At 52.7% G+C, this 21,030-nt stretch overlaps 1 protein-coding gene across 2 annotated transcripts in view; it reads right to left on the bottom strand.

The window, feature by feature from the left end:
* SRRM3 (serine/arginine repetitive matrix 3) overlaps positions 1-21,030 on the bottom strand; it is a 171,277-nt gene that overhangs the window by 37,684 nt on the left and 112,563 nt on the right. For both annotated transcript variants that reach the window (XM_048824476.2, XM_048824475.2), the window contains 3 exons: positions 20,189-20,290; positions 3,756-3,881; positions 1,875-1,955 (listed from right to left, as the gene is read on the bottom strand). In XM_048824476.2, coding sequence (XP_048680433.2) covers positions 1,875-1,955; positions 3,756-3,881; positions 20,189-20,290 — 309 coding nt within the window. The remainder of the gene's footprint in view (positions 1-1,874; positions 1,956-3,755; positions 3,882-20,188; positions 20,291-21,030) is intronic.

Genomic DNA, 21,030 nt, shown 5'->3' on the forward strand with positions numbered 1-21,030 from the left:
CTCAGAGCCCCCCGGGGTGCCCCCGGTAATGGGGCGATGGACGTGGCATGGCCTGATCAGGACTTTCTAGACACAAGCAGGGGGCTGGGGCTGAGTGGGACCGGTCGGCACACACCAGCTGGCGGCGGGGGTGCCCATGGAATGGACTGCGGCACTTGTTTGCACAAGCTGTGGGGGCAGATGCTTTCTCCCCCTGGCTGCCCCATGCAGGGCCGTAGCCGTGCGCTGGGTGGGCTCGGCCAGCAGATCCCCCATGCAGGGGTCTGAGCCCCATTCTAACACCTGCCTAAGCCGCCCGGCCAGCTGCATGGGGCAAAACGAGAAGGGATGGCACCCAGTGTGGCTAGAGTTCGGATCGCGCTTCATGGGAGACACCCCCTCTGCCACACTCCCCCTTCTCTCTAATACGCTCACCCATTGGGGGCCAGATCCTTGGCTATAGCTGTGCAAAAGGGGACCCCCAGCTAGCTTTATGTTCCCCCTGCACCTCAGCTCTCCAGATCTGGGCAGCTCAGAGGTGCGACATGGTGGCCAGAGGGGGGCAGGGCCCTAGCAGACCGATTCAGCAAGCATAAGCTAGAGCAGCCCGGTGGTCCCTCTACTTTACGTGAGGAGTCAATTTGGCCCTAGGATCGAGGGTAGGGGGGAATCCATCCCAGAGACTCTAGCAGGGCAGACAATATTGCCGCCATCTGCCCTGGGAATGCTGGGATTTCTGTAAGGAGCTGGGAGCCTGCCAGAGAGCACTGTCACCGCCAATTCATATGAGGCTTGGGGTCAGCACACCAGGCTGGGACACACAGCAAGCAAGCGAGCATTTTGCACCAACAGCTTCCTGTCTGGGTGGAAAACACTCCAAAGAAACTTGCAATGGAGCCATCAGACCACCCACAGTCCATGGAACCAGCCCTGGCCATTTGTCATTTCCAGGGGAGGCGGTGTGGCTGAAGCGCCGGGTGGGGACCCTGGGCTCCTGGGTTTTTACGCACTGACTCACTGTGGGTAGGGCTATGCTGCACTGGGAGGTGCTGCCCATGGAGGGTTCCCTGTTCTAGCGAGGGCTACAGTGAAGCCAGGGCAGTAACCCTGGGTACTTGTTCGAGTGGCTGGCCCATGCCGCCGTGGCTTCGCTGATATTGTTACTGGAGCTGGCTGGATCAATGCGAGCTTGGGTAGATCACCCGGTGCGGCAGGCACCTCCCACTGCAGCGTAGACGGACCCTCAGTGACCTTAGACAAGGCATTTTCCCCCTGCTTTGTGCCTCAGTTTCCCCATCTGTAAAGCAGGGATAAGGGAGCCCATTAAACGCCAGCACAAGGGGGCGTCTCTCTCCCAGGCTCTCCTCCCCACAGGTCATTGCAGGTCCACGGTGGGACGGGCCTGAGCCTGCTGCTTGGGCACGAGATGGGGAAGAGAAGGTGTTCCGGCAGGTGCTCGGGAATATCGGGTCACAGGCAGCAAGCCAAGGTCACACTTCAGGGAGAATGCCAGGACCCCCAGTCGGCCCTGCCTCTGCCCAGGGCCCCTGGGAGTCCCCGCGACTCCAAGAGCCAGCCCAGGGCATGAGGGAAGATCAAAGAAGGGCACCTCAGGCCGGGGTGGTGGGGAACATTGTGGTAGGCCCCCTTGGCCCAGCCCCACAGTGCTGGCTGCCCCACCCTATTCAGGGGAAGGGGAGGGGAGGGAGAGGGAGAGGGATGGGCAGAGAGAGAAGGTGGCTGGGGAAGGGAAGGGAGTGAGGGGTCCCCAGGGAGCCGGCTGGCAAGGGGTTGAGGGTCCTGCTTGGCTTGGGGTCAGGCAGGTATGCCCCTCCCAGTGGCAGGGGCTCATGGACTGGGCCAGAGGAGCGGGAAGGGGCAGGCAGGTGACTCACCGGCTCCGGCGATGACCCGATTTCTTTTTCTTTTTCTTCTTGGGTGGCGGCGAGGTGGAGCTGCTTATCCTCCTCTTCAGCCTGCGGCGGAGCGGAGAGGCTCAGGGCGGGGAGCGGTCACCGCGAGCCCCCCCACAACCCAGCCCCTGCGCAGAGCGGCGGGGGTGCCTTACCCCCAGTGTGTGTGCGTGGCCATGGCTTTCTTGGGGATAAAGGTGTTTTCAAACCTGCTTTAGGTGGCATAGTAACTAACACATGTTAACACCCTCGTGTAGACGCAGCAGTTTGTCTCTCAGCATGTATGTGTGGGAGGATGTCAGCCCTACGGGGGAGCCTAGAATTTATCGTAAGCAGCTAACACCTGTTAAAACCACTGGCTGCTCCCCACTAGGATAACAACCTACTGCTGCTACCCGCTTGCAGAGCAGTGCTTGTAGCTCAAGCACCAGAGGTTAGCGCTGTGATGGTGAAGGTCCCAGGCTGGAGCCGATGTGGCAGGGGGAAGTAATTATGGAATCTCAGCAGCGAGCCTCAAGGTGATCATTGCTTCGGAGATGAGTAACTGGCGTGCGTACAATACACCACACCGTGCTTCCCCTCCCCCCCCAGCAGGTGTTGGATGCTCACGTTAGCGGACATGGCCGCAGAAGGAGAGACACCAGGCTTGGTTTCTGAAGCAATCTGCCGCCATGACCCAGCCGTGCTGCCTAGGAGCACCCGGGCTCGTCCTGCTCCCACTGATTGATGGAGTAGCTTGTCCGTGCACTTGCGCAGGGCCTGATCCAAAGCTCTTTGAACCGATGGGAAGACTTTCCTGCACCATCATGGGCTTTGGATCAGGGCCGGAGTGCTCGGACCAGGTCCTTCTCTAGTGGCTCTCCCAGCCTGCCACTTACTCCTTTAGCTCAGGGCTTGTGTTTTTGCTGCAGATGGGGCTAACTGGGTTCCTTGGGGGCTGGCAGCTTGTTCCTTTGGACCCAGGTTTCTGTGCCCATTGACAATGCTGCCATCTGTCTGCATGTGTCCTTACAAGGGGGCAGTGCGGCGACCCCTTGTGGCGGACGTGTGCATCGGCATGGCGGCACCTTCCTTGGCAGAGAGATTCTGGAGGAAGCGAGAGGTCCTGCTTTGGCACTGGGCAGGCAGCACTGAAATGATCATTTCTTGTTCATCTCAAAGCTCAGGCTTCCCCCCTCCCTCGCACCTAACTACCAGAAGGAGGGAGACCATGGAGAGCAGCAACAACGGACACTTCAAAGGGCTGAAGGACTGACGGCCCAGAGAAGATTAAAAGCGCTAAAGCTGCATGGCTGGATTAAGCGGGCACACTCCTGTCAGCAAACGTGTGACGGCTGGAAACAGCTGGGCAGGAGAGAAATCTGCTCAGGGCACAAAATGTATGTGCAAATGAGTGCAAATGAGTGCCCACCTGATGGGCACGCACAATTCCCATGCTGTGTGACACAGGCTGGGCACTCTTCTGGGCTCACTCAGCCGCCCGCTGGGCCTGGGCCATTGTTGCAACTGGGCACACATAGTAGGCCCCTGTCTGCCTGCACATGTGGCCCACAGTCCCAGTTTGACTTTTCCAAACCGGGCCTCCTGTGTCTTTCCCATGTTGAACATCTGGCGAATCCACGGCGGAGAGCAGCTCACTGAGCCCGAATCCCAGTTCAGGTGGGACTGAGAGGAGCGCTTGGTTCTCAGGTGTACCCTTGGCCACCTGCAAACACTTCAAGGCTGCGTGTGCTGGAATGTGAGCCTGTTCTCCTAAGAGCCCTGGCAGCGTCCCCAATGATTTCTGTGGGCTATAAGCACGTTCTCCAGGGGATCCGGGCATGGATCCGGGCATGCCCCCTGCCAGCCCCCCCAGCCACTTACCTGTGCTCTCTGTGGCTGCAGTGGTCTCGATAGCAGTCGGCTGGGCAGTCACAGGGCAGCAGGCAGCCCTCTCCGTACTCTGGGTACTCCATGGCGTACTCCTCCAGGTGGTGGTTTTCGATCACGCTGCCCAAGGGAGAAGACGCAGTCTGATCAGGCTTGTCACTGACTATAGACCAGGCCGTGCCGACACCACCTTCACCCTAGGCCTGTGCCTAGCCTCTCCTTGCGGGGCACCTCTCCAAAGGCCTGGGTCGAGATGCCTTCCCCTCCAGCCATACTAGTGCCCTAACCACTGGGCCATCTGTCATCGGCAATACAAGTGCTCGTGGGTGACTTTCCTTGAGCCCAGGTGCAGGCTCTGTTTCATTAAGACACGACTGCCGGGATTGTTCAGTGGCCCATACGTTCCTCTGGTGGCAGCAGCAAACCAAGCCCCAAGGACGGCAGGGTTTCATGTGAGCGATAGAGAACGACAGGGACTGATAGTCCTTCAGGAGACAGAGAGCTGCCGGGACAGCAGCCCCATGCCACGCAGGTGGGGAGACCCGTCCTACCGGAGGGCCGGGCCCCTTTTTGGAAAGCAATGACTGGAAGCAATTCCTCCGACCCCTGCTCGTTCCAGCCTGAGACGGGATCTGAGCCCGACCTGTCCCAAGGGAGAGCAGATACATCCCTTTCTACTGCAGGGGCTTCCGCTCGGTCTGATCAGAGGCAACACAGCACCCAGCGCAAGGGGCTCCTGGTCTGTGACGGGGGCTCCTAGGTGCTACCGTAATACACCTAATAAATAAATACAGCACCCAGCACAATGGGACCATGGTCCATGACGGGGGCTCCTAGGTGCTACCATAATACACCTAATGAATAACATGCAGCACCCAGCACAATGGGGTCCTGGTCTGTGATGGGGGCTCCTAGGCACTCCCACAACACATATAACAATATGTTATATGTTATAACAATATGATGCCCCAAAAGGCCGTAGACCAGCCAGCCTCACCTGGATGAGCTTCACAATCTGGCCCTTGTGGCCTTTGTTACAATGGAAGGACTGTTGTGGATGTAAATCACAGAGGGTGAACTGGATCCAGCACGACGCCGAGGGACCACTGAGCCCTACGTCAGCCCCAAGGCCCAAGAGGACTCAGCTGGAGGTCTGGCCTCTGTGTCTGATTTTCTGGGTGATGCTACGGGACCCATGTGACTTTCTCACCCGGATGTTCTCCCATGGAGAACCCCACTCCAATCTCTAAAGAATCAGAATTCTGCCTCTGGCTCCTTCCGTCCATGGGCATCTGGTAGTGCCGGGATTCCACCCGTCATGAGGAAACTGAGGCACGGGGAGCTGAAGGGAGTCACACAGAGAGGCAGCGGCAGAGAGGAGAACAGAACCCAGGAGTGCTGATGCCCTGCCCCTGCTTTAGCCACTGGACCGCACTCAGCAGCATGGAACCGATTCAAGGGGCTGGACTCTGGAGCATGCTCTGCCCAGGGGGTGGGAGGCTCACAGGGGTGGGCACAGAAGGCACCAGGATGAAGAACTCTCGCCCCCCCACCCCGCAGTGCCCCTGGCTTTGCCTGCTGAGATCAGGCAGCATCTCCACCAGACACCTTCCTGGCTGCCCTACCCTCACGCACTGGGGCTCCTCCTTCCCTCAGCCCTGCTTGGTTGGAGCCCCACACTCTGATGGGGCTCGTGTCAGTGTGGGACATCTCTACTCCCAGCGAGAAGCAGCAGCGGGCAGTGCGAGGGGGGCAAAAGTCCCTCTAACAAAGTGCTACAGAACACCCCCCACACCACCATCGGGGGCTGCTGCCAGTGTCCCAACCTCAGCAGGCCTGAGGAGCTGTACCCACGGACACACTGGCAGGGAGAGCCTCGCCGGGGGTTCAAAGGCTTCTTCTTCCCTCTGATCTCGGCTCTTCCCCCTCCCCGGGCATCGCGGTATTTGCTGTTTCCCCGTTTGTTAGCTGGGTCTCCCAGTGGGGGAGGCATGTGGGCCAATGAGGGGGCCTGTCAATTTCCAGGGGAGGGAATGACTTTGCAGCTTAGTGAGCGGCTGAGAAAAGCGAAGGGGGTGCCCCAGGCAAGTGAGAGAGGCTCTGGGCAAGCCCTGGGGGCAAGTCACGCTTCTGAGACGCATGGCAGTCTCTGGGGCAGGCGTATGTGCACTAGGGGCGGCAGCGGAAATGGGCCTCCTGTCTTTGCCCTGCGAAGAGCTGGAGCTGCCCAGCTGGGCTGGGGATTTCAGGCCACGGTGGCTGAGGCTCGGCAGCTGTAGTCAGAAGGAACGGCTGGCTCGGGAGAGGCGACCTGGCCCAGCCAGCCTCCTGTCTCTGCCCTGTCCCCTCCATGCCAATGACCCGCACTCATTTATACTCCTGGCTTCAGTGGCTTTTCTAGCTGCGCCTGCATCCCGCTAGTGTCTTGGGAGTTTGGCTGTACAGCATGAAGCGTACTGCTGCCTGCATCGCCCATGTCAAGGCGATGTCCGTGCCAACGGCAAGGACGGGCACTGCAGAAGTCGCTTGGCTTGGCTGGCGACATAGGAGCAGGCACTCTTGCCATTGGCTCCAGTGCCCGCAGAGAAGGTGCAGAGCACAGACTGATCTTCCGCCATGGCCGAAGCTGCCAGGGGGCATGGCGCAGAGCTGTTCGGAGCCAGGAAGCGGAAAAGCCATGTGACGGAGGAGATTGGGAGATCAACACTTGGCTCTACCACAGATTCCCTCTATGACCTTGGGCAAGTCACTTAATCTCTCTGTGCCTCAGTTTCCCATCTGTAAAACGGGAATAATAATTCTGTCTTGTCTATGTAGATGGTAATCTTTCACTGTATGTGTGCACAGCACCTTGCACAATGAGGCTTTGATCTCGGTTGGGGCTTCCAAGTAAATAACAGTCAGGCGATAAGAGGGAAGGTCCTCGCAAGATAGGAGTCAAAGGGTAGGAATAAATGGTCAGTTTCCACAATGGAGATACGTAAATAGTGGGGTCCCCCAGGGGTCTGTACTGGGACCAGTCCTATTCAACATATTAGTAAATGATCTGGAAAAAGAGGTAGACAGTGAAGTGGCAAAGTTTGCAACAGACACAAAATTACTCATGATATTTAAAGCCAAAGCTGACTGTGAAGAGCTACAAAAGGATCTCACAAAGCTGGGTGACTGGGCAGCAAAGTGGCAGATGAAATTCAGTGTTGATAAATGCAAAGTAATGCACATTGGAAAACATAATCCCAACTGCACATACAAAATGATGGGGTCTAAATAAATTGTAACCACTCAGGAAAGAGATCTTGGAGTCACTGTGGATAGTTCTCTGAAAACATCCACTCAATGTGCAGCAGCAGGCAAAAAAGCCAACAGAATGTTAGAAACCATTGGGAAAGGGATAGATAATACGACAGAAAATATAATGCCACTATGTAAATCCATGGTACACCTGCACCTTGTATACTGTGTGCAGTTCTGGTTGCCCCATCTCAAAAAAAAAAAAAAAAAAGAATTGGAAAAAGTACAGAGAAGGGCAACAAAAAGGATTAAGAGCATGTAACAGCTTCCATACGAGGAGAGATTAAAACCACTGGGACTGTTTAGTTCAGAAAAGAGACGATGAAGGGAGGAGATGACAGAGGTCTATAAAATCATGACTGGTGTGGAGAAAGTGAATAGGGAAGTGTTGTTTACCCCTTCACATCACACAAGAACTAGGGGTCATGTGATGAAATGAATAGGCAGCAGGTTTTAAACAAACATCAGGAAGTACCTCTTCACACACCGCACAGTCAATATGTGGAACTCACTGCCAGGGGAGGTTGTGAAGGCCAAAAGTATAACTGGGTTCAAAGAAGAATTAGATCAGTTCCTAGAGGGTAAATCCATCAATGGCTATTAGCCAAGATGGTCAGGACTGCTACCCCAACCATCAGTTAGAACACATAAAGACAGCCTGAGGATGTTGAGGGCTCTGTCTGAGATCACTACAGTGGTTGCAAAATAAAGTCAATATAAAGGTTCAGTGGGGTCAGACCCCATTGGCTGGGGTCAATGGGATTGAGCTGCGGGTATGCGGGGCCCAGTAGATATCTTGAGTTGCTGGAGATGTTAGCCTGGATTTTCGCAGTTCCCTGGGGCATGTGCGGTCCCTCCACAGATCACAGAAGGATTATCCGGGATTAGCAGGGGGTGAGGAAGTCAATGAAGATCACGGGGAGAGGGTTATGCCAGGTTATCACTGAAGGGGCTTAGCCGGTGTTCTGTTGAAAACCGGGATGGATTATCTGAGGAGAAAGAAGGCTGAACAGCAATCTGGGGACTCAGCAGGATTATCTGGTCATTGGCAGGAGCGGCCCAAGATGACCTAGGATTTTGAGCTGCTCACCTGAGCCACCAGAGGAACATTTGGAGCTACTGACGGTCACCTTCAGTCCGTCTGGGGTTGGAGGCCGTGTAGAAGTTAATTGCCAGGGTAACAGATCTCACCGCTGGCAAGTGAGAGCGTGCACAGCGGCCATGTAGGTTACCTGGGAACAGTTAGGGTCGCCTGGAGTGGTAGGACAAGGTTTTCTGAAGGTCACATATGGCCACCTGAAGGTGGGATGGCTTCAGTGTCAACTGAAGCTAGTCTGTGTGGGATACCCAGGCAAGCTGCTGGCTGAGGCCAGTCGAGATGGGGCAGGGTCTGGCTTGCCTGTTGCAGAGAAGCTGGGAGAAGACAGTTAATGAGAGGAACAGCATGAGGGAAATCCTTGGTGTCTTTCCTCCCACCAAGGGGTTTATCTGCTTAATGCCAATGGGTGCAATCATGTTCCCATGGAAAACAAGGGGATTTGCCATGGGCTACAATGAAGGGCAACAGGATGGGGCCTGGTGACTTGTATGTCGGCAGCAACCTTTCATTTAAGGATCTCAAAGCTCTTTACAGATACCCATGAAGAGGCGTGCAGCACCCGTGGAGGGCTGGGCAGTATCACTGTCCCACTGACCAGGAGACATGGGTGCAGAGGGACAATACAGCTCCACGTTCAACCTCGGGAGCCCGACGGCAGTGAGCCAGCTGGATATTGGGCCTGGTTCTCCCAGGGGCACTGTGGTTGCTCTGAACACAGACCCCCGTTTCTTTACATGCCTAAATATTGCTTCAGAGGCCTAACCCCAGAATCTGAACACTTTGGTCTGAACACTTGGCTGCTGATCACACAGAAATTGAGGTGGAGAATCAGGGTTAGGACCCAGAAGTCCTGGCCCCCATCCTCTGCACTAGCCACCACTCTTGCATAGACTCATAGATATTAAGGTCAGAAGGGACCATTATGATCATCTAGTCTGACCTCCTGCACAACGCAGGCCACAGTATCTCACCCACCCACTCCTGCAAAAAACCTCTCACCTATGTCTGAGCTATTGAAGTCCTCAAATCATGGTTTAAAGACTGCAAGGTGCAGAGAATCCTCCAGCAAGTGACCCGTGCCCCATGCTACAGAGGAAGGCAAAAAACCTGCAGGGCCTCTTCCAATCTGTCCTGGAGGAAAATTCCTTCCTGGTCCCAAATATGGTGATCAGCTAAACCCTGAGCATATGGGCAAGATTCACCAGCCAGATACCCAGGAAAGAATTTTCTGTAGTAACTCAGATCCCATCCCATCTAAAACCCCATCACAGGCGATTGGGCCTATTTACCATGAATAGTTAAATATCAATTAATTGCCAAAATCATGTTATCCCATCATACCATCTCCTCCATACACTTATTGAGTTTAATCTTGAAGCCAGATAGGTCTTTTGCCCCCACTGCTTCCCTTGGAAGGCTATTCCAAAACTTCACTCCTCTGATTACAAACCTTCGTCTAATTTCAAGACTAAACTTCCCGATGGCCAGTTTATATCCATTTCTTCTTGTGTCCACATTGGTACTGAGCTTAAATAATTCCTCTCCCTCTCCAGTATTTATCCCTCTGATATATTTATAGAGAGCAATCATATCGCCCCTCAACCTTCTTTTGGTTAGGCTAAACAAGCCAAGCTCCTTGAGTCTCCTTTCATAAGACAGGTTTTCCATTCCTTGGATCATCCTAGTAGCCCTTCTCTGTACCTGATCCAGTTTGAATTCATCCTTCTTAAACATGGGAGACCAGACCGGCACACAGTATTCCAGGTGAGGTCTCACCAGTGCCTTGTATAAGGGTACTAAGACCTCCTTATCTCTACTGGAAATACCTCGCCTGATGCATCCCAAGACCGCATTACCTTTTTTCACGGCCATATCACATTGGCGGCTCATAGTGATCCTGTGGTCAACCAATACTCCAAGGTCCTTCTCCTCCTCCGTTACTTCTAATTGATGCATCCCCAGTTTATAACTAATATTCTTGTTATTAATCCCTAAATGCCTCACCTTACACTTCTCACTATTAAATTTCATCCTATTACTATTACTCCAGTTTACAAGGTTATCCAGATCCTCCTGTAGGATATCCCGGTCCTTCTCTAAATTGGCAATACCTCCCAGCTTTGTATCATCCGCAAACTTTATTAGCACACTCCCACTTTTTGTACCAAGGTCAGTAATAAAAAGATTAAATAAGACTGGTCCCAAAACTGATCCCTGAGGAACTCCACTGGTAACCTCCCTCCAGCCTGACAGTTCACCTTTCAGTATGACTCGCTGTAGTCTCCCTTTTAACCAATTCCTTATCCACCTTTCAATTTTCATACTGATCCCATCTTTTCCAATTTAACTAATAATTCCTCAGGTGGCACGGTATCAAACGCCTTACTGAAATCTAGGTAAATTAGATCCACTGCGTTTCCTTTGTCTAAAAAATCTGTTACTCATAGACTGTAAGGTCAGAAGGGACCATCATGATCATCTAGTCTGACCTCCTGCACACCGCAGGCCACAGAACCTCACCCACCCACTCCCGTGATAGACCCTGAACCTCTGGCTGAGTTCCTGAATCCTCAAATCATAGTTTAAAGAGTTCAGGTTACAGACAACCCACTTGACCTCCCTGCTTCGGCCATCAAGGAGTCTGGGCAAGACGGCTGGTGAAATGCACTGTGGGAATGGGCACACTGACTTGGAGCCTCAAAATCCCACATATCCTGGAGGAGATTCAGTGCAATTCCCCATGCTGCCAGGCAGACCCTTCCCTGCAGGATGGTAAGAGACTAGTGCCGCACAGGGGAGTGGGACTCAGCGAGAGCCCTGCACTCAGCAGACAGGTCCCTGCAATCCCTGCACCAGGAGCTTGGTGTGCGGGGCACCCCCAGCAGAGAAGGGGCACTGTGGGAGGGTTTTCCAAAGCACTCTGGCTGCAGCAAGCACATGAGAAATCCGTGCTGACTCCATGAGCCCTGAGCAGGCTGCCCGGCTCCCAGCAGAGGCCTGTCGGCTGGAAAGTGCATGCTCTCTCTGGAGTCGGGAGAGCCTTCGCCCTGTCTGCACTGCAATCTGAGCACGTGCAGACATACCCGAGCTAGCTTTGATCTAGCTAGTTCCAATAACAAAAGCAGAGTCTCCCCCATCTCTCTGTTCTCCAGTCCTCTCTCAACCCCCAGAGCAGTGTGAAAACTTGACCCAAGCCTTCCTCTGCCTCTGCATGCAAACAGTAACAGCAGTGCCCTTTCGCTTTCGTCCAGCTCGGGGGGAGGTTTGAACAGGTAGGTGCGAGGGCACAAAGGCTCGGCTGTGTCCTGCTGAGGCACCAGCCGTACCAGCGAATCATCAAAGAGTACAAACAAAATGTTTTCCAGCTGCACAGCAAGCCAGAGCCACGAGAGAGGAAGACGCAGAGCGTCAGAGGGCGGGAACGGGCAGCTCTGTGACTTGTTTTAAACGCAGCACCTTCTTTAGGCTCGTTGGACTTGGGCTTGGATGCTCCCTGCCTGGAGGATCGCTGGGAAAGGTTCCAGGCACTGGCTTCTGCTCCCACACCCACAGTGAATTTGATCCCTAAGGGCCCCACAGCACCAGCAAACCGGGTGCCATCTGAATCAGATTTGGATACTCTTGCTCAAACTCACCCCTTTGGCAAATGCCCCAATTTCAATGGGGCTACTCCAGGAGCAGGGTAGTACTCACTGGGAGAAAGGGTGTCACAAGCTAGCCCCTAGGGAGGGAGGGAGGATGTGGAGGGGGATGGCTAAGGCACTAGCCTAGCATAGAGGAGCTTGGAGTCTGATCCTACTGACTCCCTGGCCCCAGCTCTTCGAAAGAATTCAGCCCTCAGCATCTCGGATTGACACAACATTTTACTTTTTACTGGTTTTTCAAAAATGGCCGGCTGCCATTGAGAACAATGGGAGGTGCAGAGTGCTTTTGAAAATCTGGCCCTCAGTGCCGCATCTGTACAATGGGGTTAATAGCACTGCTTTTCCCCCACCATGGGTCTGTCTTGTGTGTTTAGACTGTCGCTCTCCAGGGCAGGGCCCATCTCCCCTGCCTGCCCTGGGGCTCTGCCTGGCTAGGTCAGACTGCAGGATCGGGGCCCAAAGCATCTGCAAATCACGCTGGCCTAAAAACGGTGAGCTCAGAAACAAAGGTGCAGTTAAGGCTGGGCTAAAAGTCAGGCCCTGGATCTAAACCCTCCAGTTCTCCAGCATTTCAAGATCCCATATTCCCCCAGGAAGGGGGCGGCAAACAAGGACTGGCCTGAACCAGCTCTTAGCGAAATGAAAGTGGAGATGAGATGGGTTAGGGTGAGACCCTCTAGCTGGCGAGTTTGAAACTGGAGCAGGTGGGCAGTGACTCCACATTGTTCCCCTCGGATGGCTCGTTGGGGGCCTACAGGGAAAACGCTGGGCAGGTCTGTTCCTAGTGGCCGAGCATCTGTCCCATTTGTCCCTTGCGCTGGTAGCCTCAGCCAAGAGGCCTAGGGCTGAATGGGCCTCAGAGACAGAATTCTCCATCTAGGCCCTAAGGTTGGCCTCTCCGGGTCATCGGGCTGGCAGGGCAGCACGGGGAAGCTGCCTGGGCTGTACCCATTCTACAGACAGACAGAGCATCCATCCCCATGACCGCCAAGCTGACCCAGGCCTTCCCGCACTGAATCGGCTGGTAAATCATGTTCAATAATACAGCAGGCAGGGGCAGACAGCTCTGCTCGGAGCTGGCGCCCGGTGCTGAGGCGGGATTTGCAGGGCACGCACCGCACGCAGATCCTCCCCTCCCTTCACTAGTTGCACCCTAGGGCAATTTCACTGACTCCTGACCAGCATCGAGGGACAGACCAGGCCTGAAGCCTTGACACTAATCCAGTGCTTGGAAGATGGCTCCTCGGCCGCTCATTAAGCATCACATGATAACTAGTGTCACATTCCTGCCAGCTGGAAACTGCATTTAACAGAGCTGGCAGGACCCAGCTCAGGCTTCCCCTGGGACTCCGACAGCAATGGATTTGTATGATGTGATTTACATTATGGCTGATAAACGCTCTTCTAAACCAGCCTCACTTTGCGCCTCCTTCCCCTCCGCAGCCATTGAGCAGGGGATGACAAGCGGTAGCCTCTCCCCACGCACACGGACCTCGGCCACTCGGGGAGTTTCACCCAAGTAAGAGCCGAGTGAACAATGGCCTGTTTTAAGGGAGTGAAAACCAGGGTGTTGTGGACTCAACGTACAAGCCAGCTCTCTTCCTTTCTACTGCAAGTTATCCATCCTCCCAGGAGGCTGTCCAGTTGCCCGCCAGAGAGACAGGGACGGTGGCTGGTATTAGAAAGGCTTTTCTCAGGTTAGCTGCCTTCATTTTCCCAGTGGCGTGTTTCTCAGTGATTGAGTGGTGTGACATTTCAAGAAGACTTTTGTCTGGATGTGCATGCAGGCCAGGCAATGCCTTCAGAGTAAATAAATATAATTCTTGCTGGATTTTGACGACTTGGCCAGGTGATAACAATCAGTACCATGAACAGCTCCCATGCTAGGCTGTCCAGGCTGGAGTCCCTTACTAAAATCATCCCATCTGAAGATTTTCTCCCCTTAGCCTTACTTAACCATTCGGGACCAGCTTTTGCTGCCTGGGTGATTTTTTTTTTTTGTCTTCTCCTCCTGAAACCTGGGTAAGATTTTTTTCAGTAACAGCAGGGGGCCTCTTAGATTAACAGGAGGGGAGGGGAGCTGTTTGGGTGGCTTAGAGGTGGGTCAGAAAACAGTGCTGGAGTAGGAACTCAGAGGCAGTAGGAACAGTGATCAGAAGTCCTGGGTTCCATTCCTGGCTCTGCACTGGCCTGCTGAGTGACTTTGGATAAGCCACTTTAATCTCTGTGTGCCTCGGTTTCTCCATCTGTAAAATGGAGAGAAAGCTACTGACGCTGAGATGCTCTCTATGGTTCTTGGTGCTCAATGGCTGCAAAGAGCTCCGTGCTGTTGGTATATAGCACATACACCAAAACGGCATTAAAAGAACATGAAGGTTGCAAAGCCAAGCACTCAGAAATTAGGAAATGCCAGCATTAGAGTTGTCTGGGCAACCTGAATCTAACCCCCTTGTGCATACACAGCACGAGCCAGTCTTTAATTACATGCCCCCATGTTATTTTTGGCACAGGACCCCAGACTCATTCAGTGAATGGGCTGAACTGTGGCCATTCAACAGTTTGTCTTCTTCTCATTGCTCCTTGTGTGACCCCGGGCCTTAGCTGCTGCCCACTATTCCAACCCTCTTCTGAAGACAGTATTGTTTTCTTCATGGGATTTCTATGGTGTCCGAGTGCTTCACAGCCATTAATATATCCTCACTACACCTCTGCGGGATGAGGGGATGGTATGATTTCCATTTCACACCTGGGAAACTGAGGCACACAGAGTTTCAGATCCAAAGTATCCATTCATTTTAGGTGCCCACTTTGAGACAGCTAGGAGCTGATTCTTCGGAGCACATAGCATTATACAGGGAAGGACCTGCTCCGGTCACTGCAGCTCTGGGCTGGGACCATGCTCAGTGTGGATAGAAGGTTTGAGAATTAGCCTGGGCTCGAGCAAGGGTCTTCTGACTATGCGCAAGTTGTAATTTTTCAGAGGCTTATAGCTTGGCCTAATTTGGGGAGATTTTCACAGGGACAACAAAAGGCAGAGCCCCAGGACAAAGGCTGACCCCTGCCAAATTTAAAGTCCTTGCTCCAAAGCCTCGTGGGCGCTAGAGCTTCTGACAAAGGTCACGAGGCTTTTTTACCACCAGCAAAACAATGTATGTTTCCCTAACCTTGTACTCGGAAATGGCTGAACCAAGATTGGGCTCAATGCTTGTAAAGTGTTTTGGAGAGGGAATGTGCCCCTGAAGTACTAGGGATTGTTAGCAAGGCAGTGTAGAAGAACCCTCATCCCAGCTCAGCAATTCCCCTCTATCCCCAGGGGTAATGCATGAAAATTCATCAGCACGTGGACACCTCTGCTGGGTAAAACTACTATATTGAACTACTGCTACTAGATGAACATGATTTATTGGGGAAGAGTCAACATGGTTTTTGTAAAGGGAAATCATGCCTCACCAATCTACTAGAATTCTTTGAGGGGGTCAACAAGCATGTAGACAAGGGGGAATCCAGTGAATATAGTGTACTTAGATTTTCAGAAAGCCTTTGACAAGGTGCCTTACCAAAGTTCATAAGCAAAGTAAGCTGTCATGGGATAAAACGGAAGGTCATCTCATGAATCAGTAACTGGTTAAAAGATGGGAAACAAAGGGTAGGAATAAATTTTCAAGTTTTCAGAATGGAGAGAGGTAAATAGTGATGTCCCCCAAGGGTCTGTACTGGGACTAGTCCTATTCAACAAATTCATAAATGAGCTGAAACCAGGGGTAAATGGTGAGGTTGCAAAATTTGCAGATGATACAAAAGTACTCAAGATAGCTAAATCCAAAGCAGACTGTGAAAAGTTACAAAGGGATCTCACAAAATGGCAGATGAAATTCAATGTTGATAAATGCAAAGTAATGCACATTGGAAAACATAATCCCAGCTACACATATAAAATGATGGGGTCTAAATTAGCTGTTACCACTCAAGAAAGAGATTTTGGAGCCATTGTGGATAGTTCTCGGAAAACATCCACTCAATGTGCAGCGGCAGTCAAAAAAGCCAACAGAATGTTGGGAATCATTAAGGGATAGATAATAAGACAGAATATATCATATTGCCTCTATATAAATCCATGGTACACCCACATCTTGAATACTGCGTGCAGATCTAGTTGCTCCATATCAAAAAAATATATAGTGGAATTGAAAAAAGGGCAACAAAAATGATGAGGGGTATAGAACGGCTTCTGTGTGAGGAGAGATTAATAAGACTGGGACTTTTCAGCTTGGAAAAGAGGTGACTAAGGGGGGATATGATTGAGGTCTATAAAATCATGACTGGTGTGGAGAAAGTAAATAAGGAAGTATTATTTACTCCTTCTCATAGCACAAGAACTAGGGGTCATCAAATGAAATTAACAGGCAGCAGGTTTAAAACAAACAAAAGGAAGTGTTTCTTCACACAACACACAGTCAACCTGTGGAACTCTTTGCCAGAGGATGTTGTGAAGGCCAAGACCATAACAGAGTTCAAAAAAAGAGCTAGATAAGTTCATGGAGAATAGGTCCATCAATGGCTATTAGCCAGGGTGGGCAGGGATGGTGTCCCTAGCCTCTGTTTGCCAGAAGCTGGGAATGGACCACAGGAGATGGATGACCTGTTGTTCTTTCCCACTGATGCACCTGGCACTGGCCACTGTCAGAAGACAGGACACTGGGCTAGATGGACCTTTGGTCTGACCCAATATGGCCGTTCTTTTGTTCTTATTCTTAGCTTGTAAGCATCTTGGAGCAGAGATTGTCCTTTTCTGATGTGTCTGTACCACACCAAGCACAAATGGGGTCTAGGACCAGGGCCCCAGGCACTGCTGATGTACAAATCGATAAGAACATTAATAATATCCACCTCACTTACACCTGGGACCATCTCTGTTCTGTGATTGTACAGCACCTAGCACGATGGGGTCCTGGGCCATGAGTGGGACTCTTCAGCGCTACTACAGTTATCAGCTGGGGTTTCTTCTTTGTGAGTCTGCCACCCCCTCTGCCCAGCATAACCTGAGAGCGACATCTACACTTGAATTCCCTCCCAAACCCATTCTCTAATCCTGCACTAAGCTTCCAGACTCTTGCTACCTTCACCGCAGCTGGAGTGTGACACACAAGATTGCTTTTTTATTACTTAGACGCTAGCCTGCACTTACCCCCCGCTCCCGCTTTATGGCACTCCCCAAGCAAACTGGCCTCAAATTAAGATCCATGCCTGTGCGGGTGAGCTCAGAGAAAACAGTGCCATAACTGGCAGAATTTATAGAATGCCGACCAGGTGCCAGACCGCTCCATTTCCTCTCCAATGTGCTTCATACGTCTCGCAGCCCTTCTCTCCCCTTGGTACTCCCTGTGACACTGCAAAGTCTGCAAATAGTTCAACTGGTCACCCCACCGCGTATGCACACTGCAGAGATGTCAGCAGGAGGAGGAGCCCAAACCCTCAGCAGGTGTAATCCGGCATCAACAACAGAGCAGTGCCCATGTAAGCCAGCTTAAGATCTGGCCCCCTCCAGACCCCAGTTCTGCAAAATTACAGGTGCAAAGCATGAATGCTGCCAAGGTCCTAGTGAGCAAGGGGTTAATCTTAGCTCACATTGGCTGCTTAGAGGGTGGAGATGGAGGCCCAGGGACCAGAGGGCTGGGATGATCTACAAACTGGGAAGTGTTTTTCTATTCACTTTCCACTCCTGGGGTCTTATTTTGCTTCCTTATTCAGAAAGCCCTCCCTTGGGGAAGAGATCTTGCTGACGGCAGCTGGATTTGCCTGATGAGTCCTTCCACCAGCGATCAAGCAAGGGAGCAGATCTCAGCAAGGCTTTCCCACACTGAAACCCAGGTACCCTTTGAGCTGTACCCAGCTGTGCTTTTCGGCTGGGGTGTGGCTGCAGAAGTTTCTGCCCACCCCCCCCATCCCATCCCCCAGTGCTGCAGTTCTTTCTCACTGCCCTGATTTCCTGAGCCTAATGAAGCATTAATATTCAGTGAACCTACAGGATCTATTCCTGTCCCAGAGTGACCTGCTTTCCAGGCTGATAGATGATGTGTGGCTTGCCAACTGTGCTCGCTGTGCCATTAAACATTTCACAGATAAATCACGATCAAGCTGGGGCAGAACCAAGCGGTGACAGGGATATTCCTGGAGCTGCACCAGGGGAGGAGGGAGAGGAGAGGGGGAATGAAATCAGAACCTAGGAATCGGGGTGTTTGTAGCACAAGCTGTCACCTGAATGATTTGAGAGTGGAAAACCCCTTCATCCCATTCCAGAGAGACACACACATCACAGGATGGGAGTTATCGTAGGCCAGATTCTGACTTCAGAGGAGTCACTCCCGATGTGGAGCAGTGTAACTGAAGTCAGTGTGTTCGCATGCCTCAGTGCAGCCAGTGGAGTTACTTTGGATTTACACAAGATGCGAAGTGAAAAATGCGTGGGGCAACTCTGGATTGATACTGACCTACCCCTGGTTACACCAAATTCCGTGCAGTGCCTAGCAAAATGGGGCCAAGGCAGGTAGTGTAACTGATTACACAACAGTAACTGATGTCGGGCTCCGTGGAAATCAATGGAGTTAATCCAGATTTACCCAGATCTGACCCACTACACTGGCAATTAATTTCAAGGGCCAGGGCACAAATGGCACTGGGAGTGCCATGTAGAAGAGAAGCATTGCCCCAAACTGGCAGAGGATGGGCATGTGGGAGAGGTGAGTGAGACCCCAAGCTGCTGTGACTTTCTCTCCTAGCATAGACCTGGGGCACAGTTTTGCTCTCCGTTTACATGGGTGCAACTTCAGGACAGTGACACGCAGCACAGAACTGGACCCCTAGGGTGGCAGTAGTGCTGACAGACAACTGCACCCCACCGGTCCATGGCCTCACTGAAGCAGAAAAGACAGTGACTGACAGGAGAGGAGCAGAGGAGAGATTTTCTGGAATGGCAGGAAGTGGCCAGAAGCTTGGAACTGCCTGAGCTGGGAAACCCCTGGCCTCTTCACAGGGCTGAGACTCAAGGGACTTGGGTTCTCTTCCTGGCTGTGCCACGGGCTGACCTGGGGTAAGTCATGTCCCTCCCTGTGCCTCAGTTTCCCCATCTGTAAAATGGGGGTAATGACACCGACTGCCTTGGTTTGAGATCTGTTGATGAACAGTGCGGTATAAAACTAGGCGTTCTCCATGGGCATAAGGGCACAGAAGGCCCCGCTTTATATATTTTTTACCTCTGCTGTGGTGAAGGGAGATCACTGCTCATCCTCCCCGTGCACCATTATTTATCTGAGTAACCCGCAGAGGTATTGCATGCAGTGAGATTTCCCAGGAGAGTTGGGAACTCTTTGGGGGTTGCTTGGCCAGACCACAGAATCTAAGCCAAGTTTAGAAAGCCAGGCTCCGTGCAGTCTGGAGGCCAGCCTCTGGGATCTTGTTGCCCTGGATTTGAGGGGTGTGTATACCCCAGAATGTGATCAAGCTAATTGCATCCATATTATGTGCTTTTAGCCACCATCAATTAATGAAATAGACCACATAGTTAAGGGTTAATTTGGAGACAGGCTTTCAGAAGCAAGGTCATACCTAGCTGGCAGTTTCTGCTCATTAGAATAGGAGGAGGGGGACAGACAAGTAAACATCTGAGACTGAAAACCTTGGTGGTTGGAAAACCTTGAATCTAGACGCCGCTAATAGTAAAAAGTTTATTAAAAGTTAGGAAAAGTGATGATCCAGGAGGGGTCATTATGACCTATGTGCTTTGTAAAAGTTAGTTATAAAAAATTAGCGAACAGAGCGTACTTTGGAGCAGTCCTCTGAAGCCATCTTGAGCGGCATTTTCCCTGACACCCTTTCTCCCTGGTGAGTGAGCAGCTGGCCACTGTGAACCTGCTGTGAATTCCTCAGTACCATTCCACATGTTGGGTAAATATCTGGGATGTTCTAAACCTATTGCTCAGATCTGTGTGTGCTTAAATCTCACAAACTGCTGCGCTGGACAAGAGCACGCTGACTTACATGAATCTTATCAGATGGAATTGCTGTGTTCCCATTGACATCAACCGGAGCAAAATCGTTAACGTGCCCCTGCTGGGGGTTCTGAAAACACCAGGTAACAATCTCAGACCCATTCATTTCCTCCACCGTCAGCCTATGCAACGTGATGGGGGCACGAACGCAGCTCCCCATCGTATTTACTGTGCGGGGAGAGAAGGGAAGGAGAACTGCTCTGGGTCAGTGGATCCTGATCTGCTCCCAAGAGGGGGGTAAATTGGCGTGACAAGAGACTACGAAGCCCAGGACAGGTGAGGTGAGAATTCAACCCTTCCCCGTGCATCCCACACCCCTGCCCAGCTGAGTGACCCTTCCATACTCACATCTGGCGCCCGTGCTGGTCCTCCCTGGTGAGCACTCCCTCCTTCTCCATCAGCATTTGCCGGAAGGTCCCCACTTTCTGCCGGATCTCCTCTTCCGAATACCTGGGGCAGAGAGAGAGCTGGAGAGTCAGGGATGCCATCGGCCTGAGGTCACGCTCCACCGACAATGCCCCACTCCGCGCTTCCTTCCCTCCTCTCTCCCACTCCCCTCTCCTGGCCTTCAGCTCACCGCTCCCTGTGTCTGGAGCGCCTCCCTGTGCCGGGGTATCGTCCAGCCCCCCTGGCTGGCAGGCTCAGCCGAGCGGCCAAGGACGGATCGGCCCATGGGGGCCTCCCTATCCCCAGAGGTTAAGGGGGCGTCACACCAACAGGGCGGGGAGAGCACCCACATTGTTACAGTTCCAGTAGGGCAGCACATCTCCGCTGGCCAGCATGGGCCAGGACAGAGCCACCGTTGGGTATTAGCTCTGCCAGCTCTTCTACCCCTTGGAGGCAGGGACTGGCTCTCCTGGGTTGGGGAAGGGCAGTGCCTGGCTTCCGCCCACCCAGACTGGGCTAGGGGACCAGCTCCATACCCCTCCCCACACACACACTGCAGGCTCCCGATAAGGACCAGGCAGGACGCACCCTCCCTCTGCTGTCTCCCACTCCCAGTGACTTCACGGAGGGTGTGTGGCCTAAAGAAGGACTTCCGGGGTTGGGCCCGTGTTAAGGTAAAGGGGCCAGACCCTGAGCACAGACTCCCCACTCGGGGGGAGGGGTTCCAGGGTGGGCAGAGAGTGTGACGGGGCACAGCGAGGGCAGGCTTGCTCTGGGGACCCAGGACTACAGGGGGACACTTC

Source organism: Caretta caretta, chromosome 17 (genome assembly GCF_965140235.1).
Source record: "Caretta caretta isolate rCarCar2 chromosome 17, rCarCar1.hap1, whole genome shotgun sequence".
NCBI lineage: Eukaryota > Metazoa > Chordata > Testudines > Cheloniidae > Caretta > Caretta caretta.